This window comes from Haliotis rufescens, unplaced genomic scaffold, assembly GCF_023055435.1.
Source record: "Haliotis rufescens isolate VD_foot unplaced genomic scaffold, xgHalRufe1.0.p SCAF_10, whole genome shotgun sequence".
Lineage (NCBI taxonomy): Eukaryota > Metazoa > Mollusca > Gastropoda > Lepetellida > Haliotidae > Haliotis > Haliotis rufescens.
The window spans coordinates 7,718,438-7,745,593 of record NW_025963780.1 but is presented as its reverse complement, the minus strand read 5'-3'; the positions used below and the strand labels follow the sequence as shown (position 1 = coordinate 7,745,593).

Sequence of the window (27,156 nt, the reverse complement as noted above, 5' to 3'; positions counted from 1 at the left end):
TGTTTAATAAATATGACATAGAAGAGCTACACTTTAACATAAAAAGTGTTAGGTTTTGAATTTGGTTAAAGTTATTATATTTACATCTTCAAAACAAAGAAAGCAATGAGTTTTCAGCAATATTTACCAAAGATTAATGCCTGTGTAGCTTCTTCAGCTTCATCAGCTACTGAAGGAATCATGCTAAACACTGTTAATTGAATGGAGAAAAAAAATAAAATTCATTTGTGTTATAATAAACAAATACTGTCAATATTTCATACATTTACCATCATATAAACATATAACTTGATTAAATTACATTCTTTATTGACTTTAATACACATGTACATAAATCACAAGAAGGAAGTGTCATCATTACCAGGTGTTTCCATGCCACCTTAGATCCCCTCAATAGCACAGGAAGGAATTAGTTTGTAGAATCTATTTAAAGAAGGAATTGGCTATATTACTATAATAACAGTTTATTTTAAAATGTGTAATACACAATTAGTTTTTCTTGAATTATGTCTATTGTTACAAAAACTCAATATGTTTCAAAACTCAAGACAACATTACTTTATCAGTTACATATTGAAACATTTTGTTTGTAGTCTTCATAATAACATGAATCTACGTTAATTATTTACCCTCTTTTCCGTTGCAGTTAGGTCATCTGGGGGTGGTCCACCACCAGTTCTCCTAGCATTCAGCCTCCTGGCTGACTCTGCCTTCCTGACACTTCCCTTCATATCCATCCTTTTCTTTCGTGCTTCCTCATCATTCTGGGTTATGTAACCAGTGGCATTTAGTCTGATATTTAATATTATTGTTATTATAATAATGATAAGTAAGGGTGTTTTTTGTGAAACATATTTGAAATTGGTATTTTTATTTGAAAAATAAGACTGTACTGTTACTTTATTTGTTCATAAATTATAACACTTCCTGTTATGCCACGAAAACTGGCAAGATTGATGATGTGGTTTTGAGGAAAAATCACTTACCCACTCTCCTGTGAGGGGTTAATAAAAATTTGAGGTGAAGTGTTGTTTATGTTATAAAGAGAAAACAAACATGAAAATAATCTGAGCTAATTTAACTATTACTACATTATGTAATCCAGTATATGGCCATATTAACCACTTCTCTCAAAAAACTTTTCCCCTATTTCCAATTTGTTTCAGTAAATCTCACAAATTTATGACCCTTGAAACACATGACAACTTCTTCTTACGTTTATGAACATTCAGGAAAATAATATGTAAGTTGAAATAAATGAATGAATGAATATCAACAAAATGTCCCCCTACTTTCATGCGTGAAAATCATATAGCCTACATCAACTTATAATATTAGCCTCACTTTTAGATCTTATGAGTTTCATTTTAACGTATCATCAGAAAAAAGGCGCTAACTTCGTGGTGATATCGTTCCAGATCTTCTTTGCATTATTTGTCACTGTATTCGTATAGGCGGAATTCTGCGTGTCAAAAGTACTTTCAACACCTGGCACAATGACATCTATGTCAGCCGAGGAGAAGATTCGTTTTCTTATCTTTAGTGCAGAAGCGCCCATAATATATAGTTCTATGTCGTCTGCCGTTTCGAAGGGGAACAACTCTAATATTACAATCTTCCGTGTTTCCACACAAGAGAGTTACAATTTTTTTGCCGATGCAGTTTGTTGTCGCTTCAAACCATCACACTCAGGAGCTATTGGTGGAATGTCGATGTGTAACAGCTATTTGGCGCTGATATAGAGAATCTCACCCGAGTGTCTTTTGTTATCAGATACATGTATTTGATATCAAAAGACACAATTTTTAAGGGTGAGATTCTATTTATCATCCAATATCATTCTTCCAACTGTCAGTTTGTAGACAGTAATAAGCAGTGTCTTAAGTGTAAAAAGTAGTTTTAACAGTGTGGTCGACTGGGGATTATTGTGGGTAAATGGATATATTTAGGAACTTATGGGTGGGGTAGTTTAAGGGGAGTTGAACGGCTGACGTAGTGCCTATAGAGGGGTTTCAGTTCCCATGATGCAGTGCGCGGTCGCCATGTTGGTTGTCAACCTAAACAAGCGCGAAACGTAAACACGCCGGAGAATTTTTTTCAACCTGCCGATATGCCAGTTTCGTGTGCGGTTATAAATTGCAGCAATCGTGCAAACAGAGACAAGAAGAGTTTTTTCAGATTCCCTGCTGTAATCAATAACAGTGATGACAAAACGAGGGATCTGAGTCAGAAGCGGCGCCGTTTGTGGTTGGCAGCTGTCAACAGAGAAGATCTCGCATTCAAGGACACCCGATACATGCGTGTGTGCAGCGATCATTTTGTCGGCGGTAAGTTTGAAATGTGTATGACAGGTAGGTTTTTCGTAGTGCGAAATTATGTTCCGCCGTCCTTCGAAACCGAGTATGCTTTCAATATTTGAAACGGATAGAAGGTAGATAGGCCCTAGTACTAGGCCTAGATCAGAAGGTAGATAGTACTAGATCTACCAGGCCTTTCCCTGTCTTCATAAAACCATGTCTAGCGTTGCTGTAGCGAATGTATTTTTTTGTGGTACGACATTAATAAGTTTTTTTTAAATTGTCTTTGCAGTAGCATTTTTAAGGTGACAATATAACTATCCTCGGTGATCAGTGGTCATTATTTCAACCAGGCCATCAGGGCTAAATGTTGTCACTGATAACTGTAAACAATGTGGAGCATGTCTGAACTGCATATGCCTCCATACAATTAATTGTGTTGTTGTGATTGTAAATACGTCATGGTTAATGTTAATAAATAAATAATCTTCTCCAGGTTCTCCATCAGCCCTGTATCAGGACACCCATCCAGGTTGGATACCTAGTGTGAAACTTGGCTATGACAAGGGCGACAAAGGCGACATGGGTTCTCGTTTCTTCCGTCTACAGGTGAACTTAACTAAGAATGTTAATTAGGCTGATTGTGGTTTGTCTAGTGGTAGAAATATGGCACACACACATGGGAAAAAAATTAAGGGTTGCAAGGTTAATTTATTGTTGCTATAAAGCATAGGTATGAAACATACCCCCTCTATCTTCATTTGGTTACATTAGGTTTATTGCCAGGACTTCTTGAGTTTCATGTTTAATTTTGAACACTGTTTGGGATAAAAATATGAAAACATCAATGTCATGCTTTAAGTGTACATGTTATATCAGTGTAATTAAAATACATGTATTTTACTAAAAATTACTGCTCTTTGTTATTTAGGGACGCAAGGAGGCGACACGACTCCGTGACCTGCGATTTGATGAAGAAGAGCAACAAAGTGAGGCAGAACCGGATGCTGAACATGCTGAACCAGTGGATCAGGACATTACACCTGAAGAGGAACTTAAAAGTTGCAAGATTAAAATTGACATTCTTAAATCAGAAAATGAATCTTTAAAACACGAGAATCTTCTACTCAAGAAGATAGTGCATAAAATGAAAGCAAATAATACTGAAGATTTTGATGGTGATGATGATAAAGTACGATATTATACTGGTCTACCATCCTTTGTATCACTACTTGCATTGTTCAATCTAGTATCATATGGAATTAGTCAACCTTCACATTCATCACTGACAATATTTCAAAAGCTTATTATTACACTAATGAGACTCCGATTGAATTTACCCACTCTTGACCTAAGTTATAGGTTTGGTGTCAGTAAAGCTACTATTTCCAGGACATTTAATCAGGTGATGGATGTCTTGTACATCAATTTGAAACGACTTGTATTCTGGCCTGATAGAGAAAATTTATGGAAAACAATGCCAATGATATTCAGAAGGTATTTTGGACGCAGAGTGTCTGTTATAATAGATTGTTTTGAGGTTTTTATTGATAGGCCATCCAATTTGACAGCTCGAACCCAGACTTGGTCAACGTACAAGCATCATAATACTGTAAAGTATCTTATTGGCATCACTCCCCAAGGTTCTGTAAGTTACATTTCTGAGGGATGGGGAGGTCGTGTTAGTGATAAGTATTTGACAAGTAATAGTGATTTCACCAACCATCTTTTACATGGTGATATAGTATTAGCAGATAGAGGCTTTGATATACAAGAAATTATTGGTTCTTGTGGTGCAGAGTTAAGGATCCCAGCTTTTACACGAGGTAAACCACAGTTAAGTGGCACTGAAGTTGAGGAGACAAGAAAGATTGCCAATGTGAGAATTCATGTAGAAAGAGTTATTGGTAGTGTCCGTCAAAAATATATGATACTCAGCAGCACTGTTCCCATTGATTACCTGATGACCAAGAGTACTGATGCTGTTCCACTTCTTGATAAGATTGCCCATGTTTGCTGTGCACTTACCAACATGTGTCTATCAGTTGTTCCATTCCAGTGAAAGTTTATTACTTATACTTGTAAAAGATTAAATACAAAAACAAAATGTCAAGTGTGTTTAATGATTTCATAATTATTATGATTCAGGAATAAAACCACCTAGACATGTTTAGTGTTACCTAAAATCCCATTGTATTGCATAGGCAATACATCTGATTCAGATTAGCCCATGTTCATTCTGTGCCAAGCACCACTGTGGTTCACTTGAAAAAATGTTTCAACAATATGAATTGATAATTTCATCATGAATGTATTATCATTCAAACAGGTCATGCAGTTACATCAGATAAAACTAATTGTTAATGAAATAACCTCACATTGAAATGTGATTACTGATATTTCTTTTAACTTGGTGATTTTGCTGCAAAATTATCTTGAACTAGTGTTAGTATGTCTTTGACCTACTTGGCAGATCAACAGCAAATATTTCATACATATGACTTTGAATTACTGATCCAATGTACAATCTGTCAAATGTAGGAATAAATCTAATTCTGAACATGAGAAAAGGTCAGTTTTTTTATAGTTTTAATTTGTACATTTTGTATGCGCAACATTATAACGCATGAATATCCTTTTGAGAACAAGTTTCATTAAGACATGGTTTGCCAGCTCAGTTACAGAACAGTGAGGACTGAGTCACACTGAAAAGTTAAAAGGATCAGGTAAAGTTACTGAAATCACACATCACTCTTCACTATTGTGTTTGCGCTTCGTTCCTTTGTTATTTGAAGAACAATCTTTACAAAACCATTTTCCTTTTGGTTTTCGTACAAGACCAACACACTTGAAGTGAAACCATCTCACTGTACATTCTTTCCCATCGCAGCCAACATACTTGCTTCCATCTTCTGGTGTCCTGCATGTACAAAACAATTCTTCCCCAACACTTTCTGGAGCAACCCTTTCACATGTGGTGTTCAAGAAGTGTCGTGCAACAATCTCTGGTAGAATAACAGATGTGAAGAACTGCATCGCCTGATCAGCTACTGGTTGCCAGAAGGCCACACAAGGTGTGATTCTCTCCATAAAAATATCATTTGTCCAAACAACAAAGTCACAATAATCATGATTTGTTACAAATAGTTGTGTTTGCACCTGGTAATAGTACTGACTGTCCCTTTTCAGTTGCAGTGACCCATTAACTTCCTCTAAGTATACTATATTGTTATCAATTAAGTCATCCTTTGCACAGTAAGGACATTTAATCTCAAGGCAGCCCCTTCCACAACAGCTACAGTCAACAATACCATCAGGAGTCGCACCAAGATGTGGATACTCACAGCTAAGGAATAAACCACATTCCTCAACACTGAAGTTATGGTGATGCTCACAAGATAATTTCTCATAGGCATCCCTTGCTGTTACCTCATGGCTGCATCCCCATCTTGTAGCTGGATTAGAAAACTTGACCTCAGTCGGGTAACAGATATGGCGAAGTAAACTCCTAGAAGGGTCCAACAATGATGTACGACTTGCGCTTTTCATCTTTGATGCCGTTATACGTCCAGCCCTGAACTGAAACCAAAGTGGGGAACCTGCTTGGTTCTTTGTTGCTGCTTCAACTGCTGTAACCTCCTCTTCTGTGATGCTCAGCTGATCTAAAACATTCTGACAGTGTTCTAAAACTTCATCATATGGGATGCCAACCAGACTTTCATCAAACAGCTCAGGAATCACTTGTGGAAATTGTGGTTGTAGTGGTACAGGTACATATTGATGACTATAATCACTATGAACTGCTAGACAAGATGGTCTGTCTGCATTAATAGTATGAAGAAAGGTGTCAAAATTCTGTGTAGATGCAGGTCCTAACTTATGGGTAAGTTTAGCACTCGATGAACTTGAACATGTAGCAGATGAATCATCAATTAATAAGTCAAGTTTCTTCTTCAATGTCTTTGAAGAGGTAAAATCAATGTCTCTTAAAGATGCATATTCAACCTTTTTCATCAAAGCTGGAAGTTTCCAGTAGGCTGGTTCCTGTGTTACGGTGGTACTTTCCCTTAGTCTAACAATAGCTTCAACAGCAAACATCACACTTGCTACATGTGTGCACGATTCTCCCAAACCTGCCATACAATTGCAGTGGGCTGACAAAACTTTGCCCGTGTCATCAGTGATGAACCAGGGGTGCAATGGAGCTTCATTCAAGCGCTGGGAATGCATTACCTGTAAACATACAGTGGAGGAGTTAATTTTATTTCAGATATAAAATTTACATTTAAAAAGTGAATGAAAATGATAGTATTCTCAATTCTAATACTTCATAATAATGGACTGAGCATTTAGACGTTTCATGAAAGGATTGTGAAGGTAATTTGCATGTGTATAATTTCAATGACTTGCTGAAGACATTTTGGATTCTGTCTGAAATATTATCTCCAGCTGTTATTTAATTTGTCTAACCGCTTTATAATATCCACGTAACCCACCCGAATGTTATCACTACGTAAACACACATTTATGTATTGGCTTGGCTCTTGTGCAGTAGCAGTTGTATAGGATGTAGGTAAGCTGTTGTTTACTTACTTTTGACTTCACAACGTGAATGGCCTTTCCATCTTCGACGGACAAATGCACATACGAGACAATGTCTCGTACCCAACCACATACAAATCTATCATATGCTTCCAAGCTCCTGTAGTTTCTGATGTCTGATAAACTACAAAAAGGACTGGGACTGAATACCAGATAGTTGACGATGTCGATGTAGTTAGTTGCCGGCAAATGCTTGTGGTCGTCACTCCATTTCGATTTCGGAATCCTGTACGGATCTTCTTTGTCGATCACACCAGTCTTCTCGTGATATCTTATACGATATACTTTGTCCAATAAATTAGCGTAATTATCCATTACAGACGATTGCGAGATGACAAATAGGAGCAGATAGACGCCAACGATTGCAGAGCGAGTGTGCTGCTAATGACGCTATATTGTTGCTAGGGACGCGAATACAACCAACATGGCGGCGCGCACGGCATGACGGGATAACTCTGAAAACCCTCTATATCTTTGTAGTCCTTTTTGTAGCAGTATCTGGTAAAATACAGTCGGCTCCCGTGTAGATATCGCTTGATCTCACCCAAGCGATATCTCCTCTGGGGTCCAGTTTGTGATGTTAAATGTGATTAGCAATAGACAATGGAAGCCAACACTTTACAGAAATTAGCGCTGATGGTATGGAAGCCAGTACTTAAGTTATCATAGATAAGTAATAGGTATAATGGACACTGGGCAAACGGGAGGCCGGGGGTAATTAGCACTGATAGGTGAAAGAGTGAGTATGGCTTTATGCCGTTTTGAGCAATATCACGGCGGGGGACACCAGAAATAGGCTTCACACATTGTAACCATGTAGGGAATCAAACCCGGGTCTTCGGCGTGACGAGTGAACCCTAAAACCACTAGGCTACCCGACCGCCCCGATAGGTGAAAGAATGGACATAGCAAGCGCAAATTGAAGCCAGCTAGGTAATTAGAAACCGAGAAAGATCAACACGGATCAAAGCAATAAGTCCTGGGAACAAGCACTAGGTAGATATGTTCCCTGGTCACGGTTCATGGCTGGCTGGTGTCCCCTGACGTCAATGGCTTCTTGAAGTTTTCTTTGTCGCCAGTTGGTAGACAGGACTTTGGTGGCTTCCCACATGATGTTATGGTTTTGGTTCTTCAAGATGTGTTAGGTAATAGCGGATTTCAGGTCGAGTTTGTTAACAGAGGTCCGATGTTCTTTGAGTCTGGTGTTGAGGGGTCTGAGAGTTTCTCCAATGTACTGGTGACCACAGTTGCAGGGGATCTGGTATATACATCCTCGGGGGTTGGGACTTGCGCTGCTTGTGCCTCTGCCATTAGCTTGTAGATGGGTCTTGATGGACTTCCCACTAGTGAAGGTGACATCTATGTTGTCTTGTTCTTGATGAGGCGGGAATTCTTATGAGTGACAGGGCCTTGGTAGGGTAGGGTGATTCTGATGGGCGAAGGAGATGTTTTGGCCTGGGGTAGGAGTTCTTGAGGGTCTTGCGGATGGTATTGGAGACTAGGTGGGCAGGATAGCTGTTGAGGGAGGTGAAGGTTTCCTTGAGATGGTCCAGTACTGGCTTCCATACCATCAGCGCTAATTACTGTAAAGTGTTGGCTTCCATTGTGTATTGCTAATTACCTATCAGCGCCAATCATCTGTTGGCTTCCCTTGTTAGTTTCTACCCTTTGTTATTTTCCACCTTGTCTCATCTTATTAATTTTGTTGACCTTACATGTACATATATAAGCTCTCTACCTCATGGCATTCATTACTAAAGCGCACGTTAAATCTCCAAAGTAAGTAAGTAAGTAAGGCATTCATTACTTACTTTGGAGATTTAACGTGCGCTTTCCGACTGATGCGTATTTCGCACACGGGCCCGGCCAGGCCATTTAATGTGTTTCCGAAAGGGGCGAAAGTGGTCTGTGCAACCCAAGAGGGGTGTTTTAGGGGTTATATAGAATATATAGAATTTGGGAATTTTGAGATTTGGAATAGATGCCGATGGGATTGGGGAGGTGAACTAAGGGAGCTGGGTATGGTGGATGTTTGTTTGTTTATGTGATATTTTTATTTAGGTTATTGTGTTTTTAGATGCGTTTTATTAGTTCCGTTTTTATTAAGAATACGCCTAAGGCCTTGAAGTTTTCAAGTTTATTTTGTGGGTTTAGTACTGCTTCTAGAGTTAGAGCCTTGTTTAGATTGAGGGTGGTTTGTAATGCGGTTCGATGTGTTAGGTAGTGTGTGCAGTGGATGAGTGCGTGTTCTGGGGTTTCTGGTTGTTTGCAGTGTGGGCAGTTACCTGTAGTGTGTTTTTTTAAATTTTTAGGTCGTTATTTAGGTTGGTGTGGCCTGTTTGGAGTTTAGTGATTACTCTGTCGATTTTTTTGGATGGATTGAGAATTTTTGGTTTGGTTAGTGGTTTGCTGAGCACTTTTTTGATTTGGCTATTTGAGTTTAGATATAGGTTATGCCATTTTTTTGTGATTTTTTGCTTGTTTACACTTTTAATTTCTGATTTTGAGATGGGTAAGTTTAAGCTTATTTCTGGGATTTTGAGGGATAGTTTAGCTGCTTTATCGGTGTTTTCATTACCGTATACTCCTACGTGGGCGGGTATCCACAAGAAGGTTATTTGTTTGCCTGCCTTAGTTAGGTCGTTGGAGCTTTTAAGTATTTGATTTATTAATTTAGGTCGGTTTTTGGTATTTTTGTTTTGGAGGGCTTGCAGTCCACTTAGGGTGTCGGTAAGTATTAGGATTTTTTTGTGTTTTTTGGATTCTTGATTATGGAGGGCTGAGGCCATGCCCATTAGTTCTGCCTTGAATATTGATTGGTTGTTTGGGAGTCGGAAGGATTGTGTGGTTTTAGTTGGTTGTGTGGTATGGACTCCGAAACCTGTGTGTTTGGAGGTCGGATCTGAGGATCCGTCCGTGTAAATGTGACACCAATTTGGCCAATTTTCGTGTATGTATGCTAGTGTGGTAGTTTTAGCTATGTTTGGGTCGGTTTGTTTATTTATTTGGCTAGCTAGTGTTGTGTCTATTTTGGGTATTTTAAGTTTAGGGGTGAAGATATTGGATTGTTTGCAGTTTTGTTTAAGATTTTTAATTTGGTGTTCATTTAGGTAGTTTGTTATTCTTTGGGATATTGGGGTAAGTAAGGGGTGTTTACGAGCTAGAGCTTGGTTTTTGGGGCTGATGTTTTGGTTTATTAAGTTTTGGATGAGAGGGTTTGATTGTAAGTAAAGTAAGTAAGTAAGGCATTCATTAACCTGATGAAGGAGTAAGCATATACTCCGAAACGTTGTGTTCCTCATAATTAAGAAGTTGACATCCATATATTCTCCTCCTTATCTGTATCACTTCTAAATACCTTGAATTGCATAGTATTGCTATGCATATTAGGATGTCGTAAATCGTAATCTCACTCCCATCTTAAGAGGGGCTTACGATGCCTTTATGAAACGGTCGTAAAACATGTCGCTAGGACATCCTAAACTAGGTCGTAGCGGTTAGGGTTTCGTAGCGCTAAGAGGCTTTCGTGAATAGGTGAGACTAAATAGGCATACATCGAAAGGTGCCTTTCGTCCCGTACATATCCAATGCTGCACCATAACCAGATAAGATCGACACTTAACTGTTTACAGATAACAAATATCTGGTTTCAAACCTGCTTACGTCCATCTTTTTTAATTGATCGTTTACAAGATTTGAATTCATTTAGCAGGATCATCAGACAAGGGTGACGAGCCTGTTTTAAGAATCTGCATGTATACTAAAAGAAAGAGCAGTAAGTGATATACGTCCACGGCAAGTCTTTTTTTGTAGAAAATGCGAAAAAACACGTGCCGCTGGGGCAGCCGAAACTACACGTGCAGAAGGGGTATATAAATGATACGGACGGCATGTCAGACACTCACACAGACAAAATTAAAAACACTACAGAAATGCCATGACGTAAGCGGGCTCTGGGTATGATACCGATGGGAGCCATCCATGCCCACATGGCTGGAACTATTGGTTGCTCCTGTGTTGCTGTAACTAATCTGATGCAACGTTACAGACATAAGACAAGCCAAGAACAGGCAGACCCATGCTAACTACGCCCAATGAAGACCGATACTTGCGTACTTTGCATCTCCGGAATCGATACCAGTGACGTCATCAGTAACGAATGCCTTACTCTACAGACAGTGGTCAGGCCATTGAATGAAATTTAGGCTTACAAACCTTACAGAGGACAGTTATATTGACAGCGCAACATCGTCGTCAGAGATTGAGATGGCCGCGACGTGACTAGCAAAGGGTCATCTGCACTGATGAAAGCCAGGTCTGTATTTTCAGAGTTTATGGAAGTCGGCATGTTTACCGCCGAAGGCGGCATGTTGCATTCAGGAGGTCGTACGTTATGGTGGAGGGAGTGTCAAGGTGAGAGGAGGAATTTGTGGGCAGGAGAGACCACCTTTGGCCGTCGTTAACTGAAATTGACAGTTCAGCGTCAGATGGATGCCATTCTTCGTCCCACCCCTCCCTTTTTGTCCACAGCTGTAAAGTGGTGTCCTATCTCAGCATGACAAAGCTAGACTTCATAAAGCCCGAATCGTAGAGAACTTCCTTGCAGCCAACAACGTGAACGTGCTGCCGTGGCCTGCACGCTCCCCATTAGAACACCTCTGGGAGGTAATGGATCGTGGTGATCGACAGCGACGACATCCTTCAGCCAAGCGACAAGAACTGATCCAGGCCCTCCAAGAAGAATGGCGACGTATCCAACGTGACGTCATCAGACAACTGAGTTTTCACGCCCTTAATGCGACGTGTCACTGAACTTGATTGATTTAAGTTATATGTGCACTTTGTCCATTACGTTGAAAGCTTGTTTTTGCTTCCCAACTGTCTACCAATATCGAATTTATGTTGAATTCGTTGAGATTTTTATCTTTTCAATACATTTTACTTCATGCATTTATCTTTTGTGGTACCTATTTGGGGATTCGAACCCGATACTTTGGCGAGACCAACTATCGTAATAACCACTAGGCTTCCCCAACGCCTTTGTCATCAGTTGAATCCGGCAACCCGAGTTCAAACGATGGCTGGTCAAAAACTTCTGAGTCTGACTAACTTTCAATTATAGGCCATAACAAAGTGAACTGGCCAATGTAGTACATTGTTTAAGCAGTTCATTGCAAGTGTATTGCAAGTGTTGAGGCCGTTTGTATATTATTGACAGCCAGTTAAACGCGATAGGGATCCAAATGGACACAGAAATGGAAACGAACGAGTACCGAGCAGTAATTAAGTTTTTGACTTTAGAGAAGGAGATAGAAAAACATATACTGTCAGGTAGACAGTGCTGAACTTGAGGAAGACACAGGTCTAAGCCACGGATCCATGGAAACTATTATTCATGAACATTTACAGATTCTGATCTTAAGAAAAAAAACAACTCACATTGCCAGAGGAAATAATATGGAGCTAATTGAGGATTTCGTCAAATTCCAAAAGAGATTAGTATCGGTTGACGAAACATGGGTTTACCACTACGATCCCGAGTCAAATGCATGGAATGGCACCATACCACTACTCCGGGACCAAAGAAATTCAAGTCTTCAAGATCAGTGAAGAAAGTTTTGGCCTCTGTATTCTGGGATGCAAAGGGTGTGATCCTTGTTGATTACTTAGAAAGTCAAATACAATTACCGGTGCCTACTATGCTGATTTGTCTCATCGCTTGAGAAATTCTATCAAAGAAACGCGTCGAGGAATGGTGACTGCTGGAGTTCTAGCATTTCATGACAATGCCTCTTGTCACACCTCTCGACTTTCAAAGTCTGCTGTGCGACAATGTGGGTTCGAAGAGCTTTCTCACCCTCAATACTCGCCAGACCTGGCACCAAGCGATTTCTACCTGTCTCCTGAACTGACAGAACACGGTACCTTCGTGCATGGAAAGAGCTATGGCCACAGCGATGACCTGAAAACCGCCGTGTGTGGGGTTTTCAGGGTGGCTTCAGAAGACCTTTTCCTGACTGGAATTGATAAGCTTCACTATCGATATGAGAAATGCAGTGAGATTATGTTGAAAAATCAAATAAAAAATTGTTGGTTTGTTTGTTAGACTTTTTGACCAGCCCTCGTATTACGAAAAGACAAAGCGTCCTCAAACAACAATGACAAGGGGTGTCTTATGTTGGATTAGGATAGACTTGTTGAACGATAAAACTCCTAGCTGTCAAGTAATACAACTCTATAAACAAAGCTGTCGCTATATGGCTGAAATAATGCCGATGAGACGTTTAATTTTAAGTCACTCACCCACTATAACAAAGCTAAGCTGTTTCTGACAACTATATTGCCCTTCAGTCACTCGTTGGACAAATATTCGTATAATAGCAAAAATACCAACCCATTTGAAAATATATTTGAAACTTAAATAGTTCGAGTTATCTGAAGTTCGACACAGCCGCAAATGATAAATAAATAAGGGACCAAGCTTTTACTTCGGGACAACATCAAAGTTCGACACAGCAGTAGTATAGTCTAAGTCCGCAGAAGGTAGTTTTGGTTGAGGGAGGTTGATCCAAGTCACGTGATCGGATAGGATGACTCATGCATCAACAGCGCGTCACAGGTGAGGGGGGGGAATGAAAGGTGTGTGTTTATAAGGCAGAAAAGAATTCGTAAGAAAACAAAAGTAAAGGGTTACGAATAGAGCTATGCGTATAGCGTGCTGCCCTGAATAGACAGACCGTACCCGTCAGCCCAGTTTGAATTGAGCGCGCTTGACAACTCACGTGACCACATATTTGTATAGAAGGCGTTCAGCCCTGTCCCGACTTGCATAGTTGATGTTTCAACGCTAGCTTTTCCATTTAACGCGATGACAAATAAGCCCTACGGTTTGAGTTTTAACCCTGTAACATGATGTGCACAGTTTTACTTCAGAACGTGCTATTTTGAAAATAGATAGAAAACTGATAAGTACATGTACCAGTGTGACGGCACGAAGCTAGGTTTGTTGGGAAAGTGATGGAAGCCATCTATAGGACATTTTCATGTTTACAATACTCACCCTTAGTTCGAAGAGAGAACAGAGTTTATTATGGAAAATTGTTTGACGAGGAAAATGTTTTATTGTAAATATATGTCGAAGCAGGTTTTTTCATAGCTAATGTATAGCAGAGAGACTAAGCGACCGACCGCCTAAAACAATGTCAACATACCCCGGCCTTACAATTAATGTTAACATACCAGCCTCGCCTGAAGCTTCCCATTCATAAATGGTGTGACCAGTGTCCCGTATTCATGATATGTCAGGGAACATGTGTTGTACATTTGTTATTTTTAAAGGGCGTTATTTCAGAGAGGATATATATGGGTATTCCCCCTCATTAAACCTTTCTTTCGTTGGTGTCTATTAAACGTATCCGGTATTTAATACATTTGAATGATGTAGGAAAGTATGTGCGTGAAGATGTTGTACCTATATCCGAACACGAATGTATGACGTCTTTCAATAGATCAATTACGGTTCTAACCACGACACGCAACATGACTATGAGCGTGGTTAGCAGTTCATATTTATAAACACATCGTAAATGACAGATTTCTGATGAATGAACTCGCCCGCACACATGTCTATAGGGTTATGTTCGCCCGAACTGTAAACAGTGACACATTGATATCAGGAAGGGTGCGTGGAATGCACTCGTCCTCGTAAGGGTAAAATACGCGTTTAAACTCGCTAACGCCGCCGCCGCAAGTCCACCCACCGGCGGCGGCGGATGTGCTTGTAACGGCGGTTGGCTTGATCCAGCGGCGGCGGTGGGTGGACTTGCGGCGGCGGCGTTAGCGGGTGGGCTTGTAATGGCGGGTGGATTTGCGGCGGCGGCGGTATGCTATGTTTATTTCTCCTGTGTCGTAACATGACATCTCTCCTTGAAAACATTTTTTCACAGTCCGGACAGGTGGCAGCCCCAATGGTGATCCAATACGGTGTGCGATTAGAGGGTACGGGGATCGGTTGGTCAGTCTCGCCGACTCGGATGACACGTGCCATCGGTTCCTAGTTGCACAGATCGCTGCTCATGCTGTTGATCAACTGGATTGTCTGGTCCAAGCTCGTTTATTGACAGACCACCGTCCTAGAGCTGGAATAATGCCGAGTGTGGCGTAAAACTAAATTCACTCACTCACTGATACCAATACATCTAAAAAGTAATGTCATCATTTAAATGGTGAGTTTAAACGCGTATTTTACCCTTACGAGGACGAGTGCATTCCACGCACCCTTCCTGATATCAATGTGTCACTGTTTACAGTTCGGGCGAACATAACCCTATAGACATGTGTGCGGGCGAGTTCATTCATCAGAAATCTGTCATTTACGATGTGTTTATAAATATGAACTGCTAACCACGCTCATAGTCATGTTGCGTGTCGTGGTTAGAACCGTAATTGATCTATTGAAAGACGTCATACATTCGTGTTCGGATATAGGTACAACATCTTCACGCACATACTTTCCTACATCATTCAAATGTATTAAATACCGGATACGTTTAATAGACACCAACGAAAGAAAGGTTTAATGAGGGGGAATACCCATATATATCCTCTCTGAAATAACGCCCTTTAAAAATAACAAATGTACAACACATGTTCCCTGACATATCATGAATACGGGACACTGGTCACACCATTTATGAATGGGAAGCTTCAGGCGAGGCTGGTATGTTAACATTAATTGTAAGGCCGGGGTATGTTGACATTGTTTTAGGCGGTCGGTCGCTTAGTCTCTCTGCTATACATTAGCTATGAAAAAACCTGCTTCGACATATATTTACAATAAAACATTTTCCTCGTCAAACAATTTTCCATAATAAACTCTGTTCTCTCTTCGAACTAAGGGTGAGTATTGTAAACATGAAAATGTCCTATAGATGGCTTCCATCACTTTCCCAACAAACCTAGCTTCGTGCCGTCACACTGGTACATGTACTTATCAGTTTTCTATCTATTTTCAAAATAGCACGTTCTGAAGTAAAACTGTGCACATCATGTTACAGGGTTAAAACTCAAACCGTAGGGCTTATTTGTCATCGCGTTAAATGGAAAAGCTAGCGTTGAAACATCAACTATGCAAGTCGGGACAGGGCTGAACGCCTTCTATACAAATATGTGGTCACGTGAGTTGTCAAGCGCGCTCAATTCAAACTGGGCTGACGGGTACGGTCTGTCTATTCAGGGCAGCACGCTATACGCATAGCTCTATTCGTAACCCTTTACTTTTGTTTTCTTACGAATTCTTTTCTGCCTTATAAACACACACCTTTCATTCCCCCCCTCACCTGTGACGCGCTGTTGATGCATGAGTCATCCTATCCGATCACGTGACTTGGATCAACCAATCACCTTCGCTATTTTCCCTCAACCTCCCTCAACCAAAACTACCTTCTGCGGACTTAGACTATACTACTCACAGCGGCGTCTAACTGTATTTATTTCGAGTAGGAATGGGCAACTTTGGCCAACCGAAGTATGACATAAACAAGTTAAACGAGGTAACATTGGCCAACCATGTTTAACGCTGGCCGTCAGCTGGCTTTGCATAAGGCTCTTTGCCGCACTGTGATGACGTCGCAAATTTAAAAACGTATACATTGTATCAAAATTGTTACAACGTCCTTATAGGGGGTGTAAGTAGGTCACGGGACTACGCGATACCTAACGTTATTTAGTACTTCCGGTGACAAACAACGTCTCGCGCACACTCCGTCGCAGTGGTGACTCAGCATAACACCACTGCCACAGGCTAATTTGCATATCACGTGACCGGACTTTTCTCTTGTTTGTAAACAAACGCGCTTTTTCAGAAATCAGTATAGAACGGACTAATGCAAGTATTTGGGGGCGCTTTACATATTGTTTTGCATAATTATATAGATATGCTACTACAACTGCGACAGTGTGTTGCATGACAATATATATTTATGCATCAAAGTGACCGTGTCGCTAGCTCTCCGTTGGGCTTCGATGACAGCACGTGGAGCCGTACAACCAATGTAAACATAGGATAAGTACGCAAAAACAAGTAGATGTTTACGTATTTGCATACTTTCTCAATGAAAGTTAACCATTCTTTGACATTTGTTTATGAAAATGTGTAGACTTGTCAAACATGAAACGGATGAAAAGCAAAATTTTTAATGCAATATCTTGAATGGACTGTGAAACATGTGACGAATCGTCACATGGCGCTGGGCTGTGGCAGAGGTACTATGCTAGCTGGCTGCCGGCCGCATGGAACTCTGGGTAGGAGAGTGCGTCTCGCGGCAATGGCGACAGCAGTGTCACTTCGGGCAGGGCCCGGCGAATCATATTTGGAAAACGCAGGTGTAACTTAGAAAAACATGACACTGTCACAGTCATTAAAACACTCGAGATGGGGAACATGAATAGCAAGTGTTGGCTTGTCAAAGCTGTTGCAGTGTTGTCAAGACGTCCTATGGTCGATGTCAAACTGGCCGCTACCCATTCATAAATATTAAGGTAAGTTTTCACTTTTTGCACACTTCTGATAAGTTGGTATAATTGTCAGTGTTGATAAGTCAATACTGATCGGTTCATCATCACACGTACAATGGTGATGGCGTTGAAAAATGAGCATAAAACATTCGTTCTGAAGGTATTTGCAATATGCTCTCGGTTTACGCACCATACAATGTTATGGCAAATTTCCATTACATCTATCCTGAGCCTTTTCCAATAATAAATGTTCGGCTCTGATAGGGAACGTCACAGAATTATATTTGTAGGTCCAGGGGAGATGACACAAACTATAGTCATATTTAAAGAAGGCCTATCGAGTGCATGTTGGCAACGCAAATTTTGTCAATACTTAATGTTGTGCAAGGAGACTTATGCGGGTGCCTGTGTTAATAAATAAGGATATGTGCCAACATCACGATGATAATTTTATGTGCACTGAAAAATCAGGTTTTATTCACACACAAAAATATTAATCTAATTTGTAAATAATGATGATTAAATCCTTGCGGTGTTTGTTATAAAGATCTCTTAAAAGTGACCTCACTTAAATGTATTCTGTATGATGTGAATAGACTTGACCATTACAACCCCATTTAACATTTGTTAAGCATATTCAGTTGAAGGTACAATGTACATGCTTAATTTATTAATTATATCTTGATGTAGGCATTGTAAGAAATGGTTGGTATTTTAGAAGTATATATTATATGATCTCATAAGTGTTATTTATCTTTTGCAGTTGGACCATATTTCCATGTTTGAGGGAAGAAAGATTTCCTCATCTTACTCACGGGTAGATGCATATGGATCACCAGAATTACCTTGATGCCAAGCATAACTGCACCTCAAGAGCATCTCAGATTATAACATATCTTCAGATTTCTTGGAATATTTTGTGGTCAAGCATTACATTGCCTATGAAAGAACAACTCTTGTTGTGTATACAGGTGTAAACATATTAAAGTTCTATCTGAACATTTTGCTGAAGTATTGGCTCTGTAAATGATGTCTGTGACCATCAGAATACACCATATATACACTGGACACTTGCTGGAACAGGACCTACTTGTCATCAACATGGTGTTGCAGAACATCTTGGGACTCATAAAGTCCAGTGTGAATCTAGATACTGACACCAGTAACAGTGCATGCTGGCACATTTATTTGTTCAGGCTTGGCATTTGGGAATATTTGCCATGAATGTTAAATACTCATGACCTTGGAATAAAATTACTGAATAGATCTGAAGCTTATTTATTGTTTTTTGTCTGTGATAATGCCATACAAAAAAAGTTTTTTAATATTTCTGGTATCAGCCATGATACTGAATTGATATTGAATATAATATCATAACAATGCACATGGAATGTGTGATAATAGATTTCCAGTTTATGGGTCAAAATTTTCCAAGAAAATACAACCGATGCTTACCAATGAAAATTTAACTTAACCAATGGCATAGCAGTTGTTGCTTTGTGAAATGAATTCTTTGTTGAAATATCAACATGTCTTGTTTTCGCATCACTGTTTTAGGGTCCAGCATACAAATTACACTGATTCATAGAACAATAGCCAATAAACATTAACATTTCTTAACCAGTTATCTTAAAACAGATTGGTCCAAATGGATAGCGGAAAATGTGAAATGACAGTTACCTCATTTGTTTGACTTTGATTTATTGGCAGAATATTTAAAAAACACAAATATATGAAAAATAGGTGCAATTGTTTCTATCTCTGCATCAAGTCAATATGGTTGCACTACATTGTGTTCATCAGTGTTGACTGAGTGAGTTAATGTTTTGGACTTGTGGCAATTTTTTTACTTTGTTCAATTGAGCCTCACAACCAGAAATATTAATTTAAAACCCCCTACCGTTTATCACAATTAATCTTTTAATCTTGCCCCTGCTATCAATCAGTCTGCAGTGTTATAACAATTATATTGCTGACGAGGTGTAACACTTTTATTTCTTCCCTCAGAAAAACATTACACTTCATTTATTAGTAAGTATCTTTCTTAATGTAGGACATGTCATTGGTGATGGCCTCCATAATTCAGTGTATTTGTCTTGCATTTTGGCCACTTCTGACTTGAAGTTGCTGCGTGCTGGATGATGATTCATCTTTTGGTTGCTGTACAGCAGAAATTCACTCCTGTATGACCAAGAAAAAAACCATTCATGTTCTGCAACAACATAGAACTAGACATAAAGTACATACACAGTGTAAAATTACCATTGTCCAACACCAGTTCTATTCATCACCGGACTTAACAAATAATGTTTACACAATTTGATGAATAAGTATATCACTGTGAATATTCATATGGAATACTAACAGCAGTTACTTGTTGCACAAACCTGAAACCACCTGAGACAAAGAGGTCTTTGATTGAAATATGCGAGTAATATAAAACAATTTGACTTACATACTTTTAATATAACTATGATAATACATATTCAAATGTAGTTCGAAATTAAGGGGTATGTGGGTTTTACAGGATAGGGTTTGATATATTTATTTCAAATACTAGATTATAGTTATCAATATAATGTATTGACTTGCCTTCATGGTTATTTGATTAACTGTTGAGTGATTTGTGACACTATAAGTTATTATGTTTATTCTCCCATATATTCTTTTTTGGTGCATGTTGATGAGAAAAGCTTTATTTTATTCAATTTGGATAATTATTTTTGGGATCAATATATTTACAGGCAGGGCTAAGAAAATCTATTTGGCATGCACTAATGACTGTCATTCATCCAAAGTAGAGAAAATTTTCATTTTCTCTCAACTTTTAATTATTTCACAAAAACATTTTTTTTATTATTATCTTTTTTTTAATTTTATTTTTTATGGGGTGGGGTGGGGGTCTTTTGAATCTTTCTTGTTAATTTCCATACAGTCATTAAGTACATGTAGGTGAGAGTAAACTTATGGTGCAAACTACCAAAGTGCAAGAAATAGTACATCTGCATTATTATATCTATTCACATTTAATTTTCATAATTACACATCAATTTATGCACAGGCTTTCTACATTGCATTTTAATTGTCTCCTTCATAAAAAATATTTATAAGTAAGTTTCTTCTCCAAACTAACAAATTTCTTAATGGAATATTATTTACTTAATTAAAGGTGTGTGACAGAGTAAACATGGTAATTATGACCAAATATAGTGCATATTAAATTTTAAGTTCCAAACACGTGACTGGGTTATTAAGTACTATAATTACTAAAAACATAAATAAATACAATTTACTAAAATAAATTTCACGTTTAAAAATATATTCATAGCATAGATTTTCCAAATTTCATCCTCCAAATCTTGCCTAATTTAATGCCTATTCAAACTGTCAAAGGCACGGCTTCCATGACACTGCTCATGCCGTCAGATACCAGAATAACGTGGTAAGTTGGGGAAAGTGGCCTACCTATTAGTAGTTACATCTTCATAAATAATATTACATCACAGAAACATGTAACACATCCTCCGTAATCATAAAACACTGTCCTCTGAGACTATAAATACACGTCTGAACGATAGTACCGCACTGGTTGTCAAAATTATTTTAAAGGTAAAGAAAAGAACACATACCTTCACGAACGGTCCCATGGTTGTCAGTTGTCATTCAGGAACCGATAAACCTGACAGTATTGACAAATAAACGATCATATTATTGTGAAATAAGTAAACTTTTACGACTGTCAACAGCGGTGACAACCAAGCGTGGTAGTTTACTTGGTACCGTCTACAGAGTTAGCTTTGGCGGCCGCGCATTTCGAAAGCAGCACTAGTTCACGCGGATAGGCATGTCACCGGAAATGCTGGCAACGGAAGTAGCGCTTCGCGAGACTTACGGGCCCTATTGCTTAATACAGTGTAACCGAATTGTATAACATTCAACTCGAGTTGACTGTCTTTCCAACAGTATCTAAAGTCAACAAATCCAAACGATCAATGCACTGCCTAGCCATCGATAAAAGTGCTGTTATTGTAAGTTTACTACTTTTCTACATTAATCGTAAAATGGAAGCACCCGAATGTTGCAAGTAAAGTCAAGTGAGCGCCCTTGTCTGGAATGCAAACGTCCAGTAGTTCATATTATTGGAAAGTACATATCCTAACAGTGAAAGACAAATGAAATCCATGTCGAAGTACACATTCACTGAGAATTTTCCGTGACAAATATTTATCGATAAAAAATCCCTTTGATATTGTCAGTGTCTTTGACGTCATAACAGACTGACGGAAGTGGTCGTGATTCGTTCGTTCGCAGACTGAATCAAAGACAATAATGTGTCTCAATACAAATGACAGTTTGAATTATATTTCTTGATGAAAGCCTGGTTTCGTCCATGTAGGTTTCAGTGTCGATCAGTGCTCTTTTATTAGTGATAAAAACAACTTCGGCGTAATTGACTGACATTTTCAAAGGCCGAAATGTAAAAGATCGCTAACAGCCCTAACAATACTTTAATTGTCATCGCTCAATATAGGACAGTATTATTTCTTAATAATTAAAAAGACTATACTAACGTACTACCACCCAAGAGTAGGTACAATTAAGAAGATTTAATCAAACTCGTTGAAACGTTTTCATAGACAGCAAATCTATTCACCACACCTATTTTCCATCACTCATAACTCAGGCGCCATATGTCATACAATCGGCTGTGCAATCACACAGACCGCTTATTTATACTTCGAGAGTTATGATGTGTTGTTAATGGTTTAAACATAACTTATAAAAAGCGTGAAACGAGATGTAATTGGACAATTTTAATACTTGAATTTGAAAGCTCAAGAAGCATAGAGGGGAGGCTATATTTATTTACAAGGAAGTGATAACTTGCACTGGTGAAAGAAGGCAATATAACGGTTTTTACGGTAAATTATAAGTAATATCTAGATTAAGTGAAAAAGAAAATTATGAAAATATGAATGACTACGATTAAAGTTGTATTAAAGTTCAATGTATATACTGTTCATGTGCTCAAAACTAATTTGTCTCACTCTGGCCACAACCAAAAATACATCCTCGTCTCAGCTTGTATTTAGCACTTGGCTGTCTTACTTAATTAGACCTTTGCTCAAAATATACTGTATGGCCAGTCCATGAAATACAACTTTTATTGTATTGTTTTATAAACGACTTTAGAAGTGTATTTACACCTAGGTGTATACATATATACATTCAAGGACATGCGTGATAGTTTATTTCGAGTACAGTTTCCCATTTAATCCCATTCTACAAGAGGGAAAGTTTGAAATAGATGATCGTAGATCAATAAAAGTAATCGAATTTTTAAATTTGTCATACAAGGAAAAATAGATTCTTGGAATTGAACTTCGAAAATATAACTAGGAAAACCTTCAATATAAATGTTTTTTCAGTAATTGTATCTTTCCTATTTGTTTTAGGTATAGCTTAACTGCAGCTTGGAGGGAACAATTTAAAATTGTGAAAAAAAACCACAAGAATGCATTCATTTTGACGTTTTTACAAATTCTTTTTCCTACTAAGGATCCAAAACAAAGTAGTTATTACTAAATACGTATGTCACTGATCGAAGTATTTGATAATCTAGATAATGCAGAGTGAAAAAAACATAATGAAAACTAGTTAAAACATCAAAACTAAATCACATTTGGATGGTTGGTTTGTTGTTTTACACCGCACTCAGCGATATTCAAGCTATATGAAGGCGGTCTGTAAATAATCGAATCTGGATCAGACAATCCAGTGATTTATATCATGAGATTCGATCCACGCAATTGGGATCGATGACATACATCAACCAAGTCTGCGAGCCTGACCACCCGATCCCGTTCGAAAATCACATTTAAACTGAAAACTTTTTGTCATTCAGAAATCGATTATCTATATATTGTGTCTAGATCTAATTACTTTTACTGTTGATGTTTAATTTGAACCATTCGAGATTTTAATATGCGAGGCTCAAATATTAAAAGGCTGTTTAATATTGCAAGGATCCATTTTGACAGTTTTTTTCACTATAAAACATTCCATTCACTTTCTCAACTATATGCACATTATTTTCTTCAAATATCAAACACAGATATAAAAAGCACATGTCAACATACCGAAATTAGAAAACTGCGGTAAAAGGTCAGTCCACTAATATCTCGTTTACTCGTCGGTAGCCGTGGAAATCTTCCAATTCGTGATGTACCAGATCTACTTTCTAGTTCAATGAAAGAGAATATTACTATTTGGAAACTGAAAACACGTGTATCCATTATACGACCACAACATCGATCAGTTGTTTGACGTGACGTCACCCACGTCACAACACGCGAGGTCAAATCACGCGCACATGTCCAGACGACAAATTCACAGCGGCGAGAAATCACCGTCTATTAGCCTACACAAATAAAATTGCAGTTTGTAACGTCATTGAACGAAAAACAATAAAGGTAAATCATTACTGATAACATACCAAATTAAAATTGAAGACTTGAAGATACTCGAGAGTACAGTCGATATCAATAATTTGTAAATTAATTCGATCTAATAACCTGTCGCGTAATGATAATATACTGAACAACAAAAGTTCCTGTGACACTGAATAAGATTTAATGCAAAGTTATGTTTTTTACCAAATCTGAAACAATTTCGGTTTGCAACAGATAAAAGACTCCTGTAAGTGTTCAAATGGTTTAATTTGCCATACTGACTTCAGAAAATGCGTGATTTCATAAAAAAAACCATGAACATGCCAAAATGTCAATTTACAAATCAATAGCGTGTGTGTCCATTTCTGGTTGCGATGCAAGCAACACATCTTTGTCTCATGGAATGGACCAGGCGTCGCACAAAGTCCTGTGGGATATCCGTCAATATATGCTGGAGCATGTTTCGAAGTTGCTGGAGTGTCTGTGGAACACGTGGTTGACGTCGAAAGCGCCGATCCATCTCATCCCACATGTGCTCGATTGGTGAGAGATCAGGGGAGCGAGCCGGCCAGGGGATGACAGTAGTATAGCTTTAAGAAGTATCCCACTGGCGACAGCCAATGCCTCATTAATATCCAAATGCATACATGACGTCAAAGGTCAATGTGGTTAATAAAGGGTTAACTGACCGGATGCAATTAATATGCAAATGTATGCATGACGTCATAGGTCAATGAGGTTAATAAAGGGTCAACTGACCGGATGCAATCATGCAATTAATTACTTGATCATTGGTTATCGAGATCAATACCAATCCTCAAAACGTGACCATAAACAATGGTTCTCCATTCTCAATCGTCATCGCCATCCTCAAAACGTGACTACGAGGAATAGATGTTAATCCTCACTCCTCGAGACGTGCTCTTCGCTCTGTCGTATTGCGGTTCGGGAACAATGGCCCCCTCCCCCTTACGTGCAAGGTTATACCAGCCGTCGTGTTGTGGTTTGGGGTCAATGAACTCTTTAACGCCCGTTGATGCAATACGTGATCGCATTCGCGCACTCTGTAATATTTCGCATCGCGGTCAAATCACTCTAGAGAGAGATTGTGAACTTATCAACACTGTGATGGTGTAATGTCGGTTTAGATTATTCTTCGTTAGGTGTGTAATCCATAACAAAACAATATTTCTGTGTTGCAGAACAGTTTAATTTCATTAATCACATATGTATTATATCATAACGATATCTGTAGATTACTTTTAGTTATGAGTGAGTGAGTCAGTTGGGTTTAACGCCGCTTTTAACAGTATTCCAGTTATATCGCGGCGTGTCAGCTTAATGTGGGAGGAAAGCCCGAAGTGATGCAGGTTTCAGACGTTTACCACTTCGGTGAAACCCACGAGCACGGGTATGGTGCTGACAAACCTAGAAACATAATCGGGGCGAACCGGGATTCGAACCGACAGTCATAGGTTTCTGGCGTGCCCAAGGGACGCAACTCTGCACAGCGAATCGCGGCGCCCTAGACGACTGGGCCATCCGTGCACCCTTTTAGTTATGAGACATGTGTAAGTATGCATTTATCAAAACTATTTTTTTATTCATTCAATACATTATAATCATCATCATACCATATGTGTTTCTCTCTATTATTAAAAAGAAGCAATTAGTCGCAATAATAGTTTATTCCTTCAGTTTGAATACAAATTTCAATATGATACAAAATGAAAACAAAGTTGTGGTATCATCAAATATAAAATATTGCGTCCTCACACATCAATATTCCATACACAAGATTATAAATTGTCCCCTCATACCATACCATAACTTTACACAAGATTATAAATTGTACCTTCGCAATAACAAACAGCAAACAGAATGTAATGTAATATTTGAATCAGTTCATCTAGTGCATATGAATTATCGTCCATGTGTTCGAAATTAAATAATTTAATCTTGCATATAATGCACATCAGCCATGTAATCATGCATATCAATCATCCAATCATTTAAATTAATATTCAATAGAATCAAATAAACTATTAGTAACGTACACACACACACAGATACAAACACACACACCACACACACACAGAGATACATACACACAGACACCACGCCACTCACTCAGAATACAAAACACGGAGATGTGTGAATCAACTGACCTGTTCTAGTAGTAGTAGTAGTAGTTCCATATATGGAAGTCATTACTATCCCTTGTTCTAGCTTAAAGGGGTCGCGTCAGATTTTCTAGTGAAATAGGATATTTTGTTTTGTTTATTTACTTCATTTGTAATTTATCATGTACAACGAATTATAAAATAATACTTTAAAATCATATCAACAACAAAAATGTTGGAGCTATTTTCATTGAACAAGAAGTTGTCGAGATGTATATGAATGGTGACAGTTGTGAAAACAATTTGAGTCTCGTCACATACAGTGACCACCGACAGGGGTGTCCTCCCATTAGTTAGACAGCCTGTTGTTAGACACCTTAAAGTAACAACTTTTCTGGTTGAGTGCACAACAAAGTGCAATGCTGTTACCTTGATTGATAATGGAATGACCCATAGCTAAACATCAAGATATAACAAAACAAAATGACGTGTTAAGTCAGATGTACTTATTTTATAAACGTTCATCTCAGATTTGGCTGTTACCTCAGATGTATATACACATATATTAAATTTAATCATGATACGTACACGTCATACTCGGTTCATCCTGTTGTCAGACTAAGGTCTTTAGGCAAGTTTCAGGAGGTGGCCCACAGCATCTAAAAACTGAACTGGAGTCTTCTGACCAAGGCATAGATGGTCTTTCAATCTGATGATCCGGTGGTCGATCTCGCGATACACTCGCTTGTGGCTGGGTGGTGCTGCTCCAAAGTTGACCTGGACGAGTTTGCTTCTTTCCGCATGTTCAATACGTCTGATGACCTTTGAAGGAAGGCAGAAGGGGTATCTCGTTCTCATCTTCTTGTGCTAGCTGGTCATTGTAGAGGGAGTGCATCTTGGTTGTTTCTTCAAGGGCGCGCTTTCGAAGTGTGCTGAGGAACTTGAGTTTGTTGACATGTTCTGGTGGATGGTTGTGCTCAGTCTGGTTCTGGAGGAAGTCGTCACTTGTGCATCTACCAGTGCAGGTCTTGGTAACACACCTCCAGTGGGTGCTGGTCTGTCTTTCTCGATTTCGGTTGTAGAGATATCCATCCAGAAGAATCTGAGGTGTGCCTCTCTGTGACATAATATATTCAACTTTCCTTAACCCAGCCATTCTGATAATGC

The 27,156-nt window shown here is 38.8% G+C and overlaps 2 protein-coding genes and 2 long non-coding RNA genes across 4 annotated transcripts; 2 read left to right on the top strand and 2 right to left on the bottom strand.

Moving 5' to 3' along the window:
* The first annotated feature begins 1,833 nt into the window (after nucleotides 1-1,833).
* On the top strand, nucleotides 1,834-4,851 carry LOC124115552. Its single transcript, XM_048386728.1, has 3 exons — nucleotides 1,834-2,327; nucleotides 2,794-2,906; nucleotides 3,229-4,851. Exons 1-3 carry the CDS (start codon nucleotides 2,111-2,113, stop codon nucleotides 4,357-4,359), a joined length of 1,461 nt encoding a protein of 486 aa, XP_048242685.1. The 5' UTR covers nucleotides 1,834-2,110; the 3' UTR covers nucleotides 4,360-4,851.
* Nucleotides 4,852-4,881: 30 nt separating this feature from the next.
* On the bottom strand, nucleotides 4,882-7,300 carry LOC124138639. Its single transcript, XM_048386725.1, has 2 exons — nucleotides 6,891-7,300; nucleotides 4,882-6,530 (listed from the first exon to the last, which is right to left on the bottom strand). Exons 1-2 carry the CDS (start codon nucleotides 7,212-7,214, stop codon nucleotides 5,046-5,048), a joined length of 1,809 nt encoding a protein of 602 aa, XP_048242682.1. The 5' UTR covers nucleotides 7,215-7,300; the 3' UTR covers nucleotides 4,882-5,045.
* Nucleotides 7,301-17,135: 9,835 nt separating this feature from the next.
* Nucleotides 17,136-18,686, top strand: LOC124118009. The gene is made up of 2 exons (XR_006858418.2): nucleotides 17,136-17,438; nucleotides 18,178-18,686. It is a non-coding gene; the product is annotated as an uncharacterized LOC124118009 (long non-coding RNA).
* Nucleotides 18,687-19,387: 701 nt separating this feature from the next.
* On the bottom strand, nucleotides 19,388-21,590 carry LOC124128532. Its single transcript, XR_006860184.2, has 2 exons — nucleotides 21,044-21,590; nucleotides 19,388-19,595 (listed from the first exon to the last, which is right to left on the bottom strand). It is a non-coding gene; the product is annotated as an uncharacterized LOC124128532 (long non-coding RNA).
* Between the last annotated feature and the right edge of the window lie 5,566 nt (nucleotides 21,591-27,156).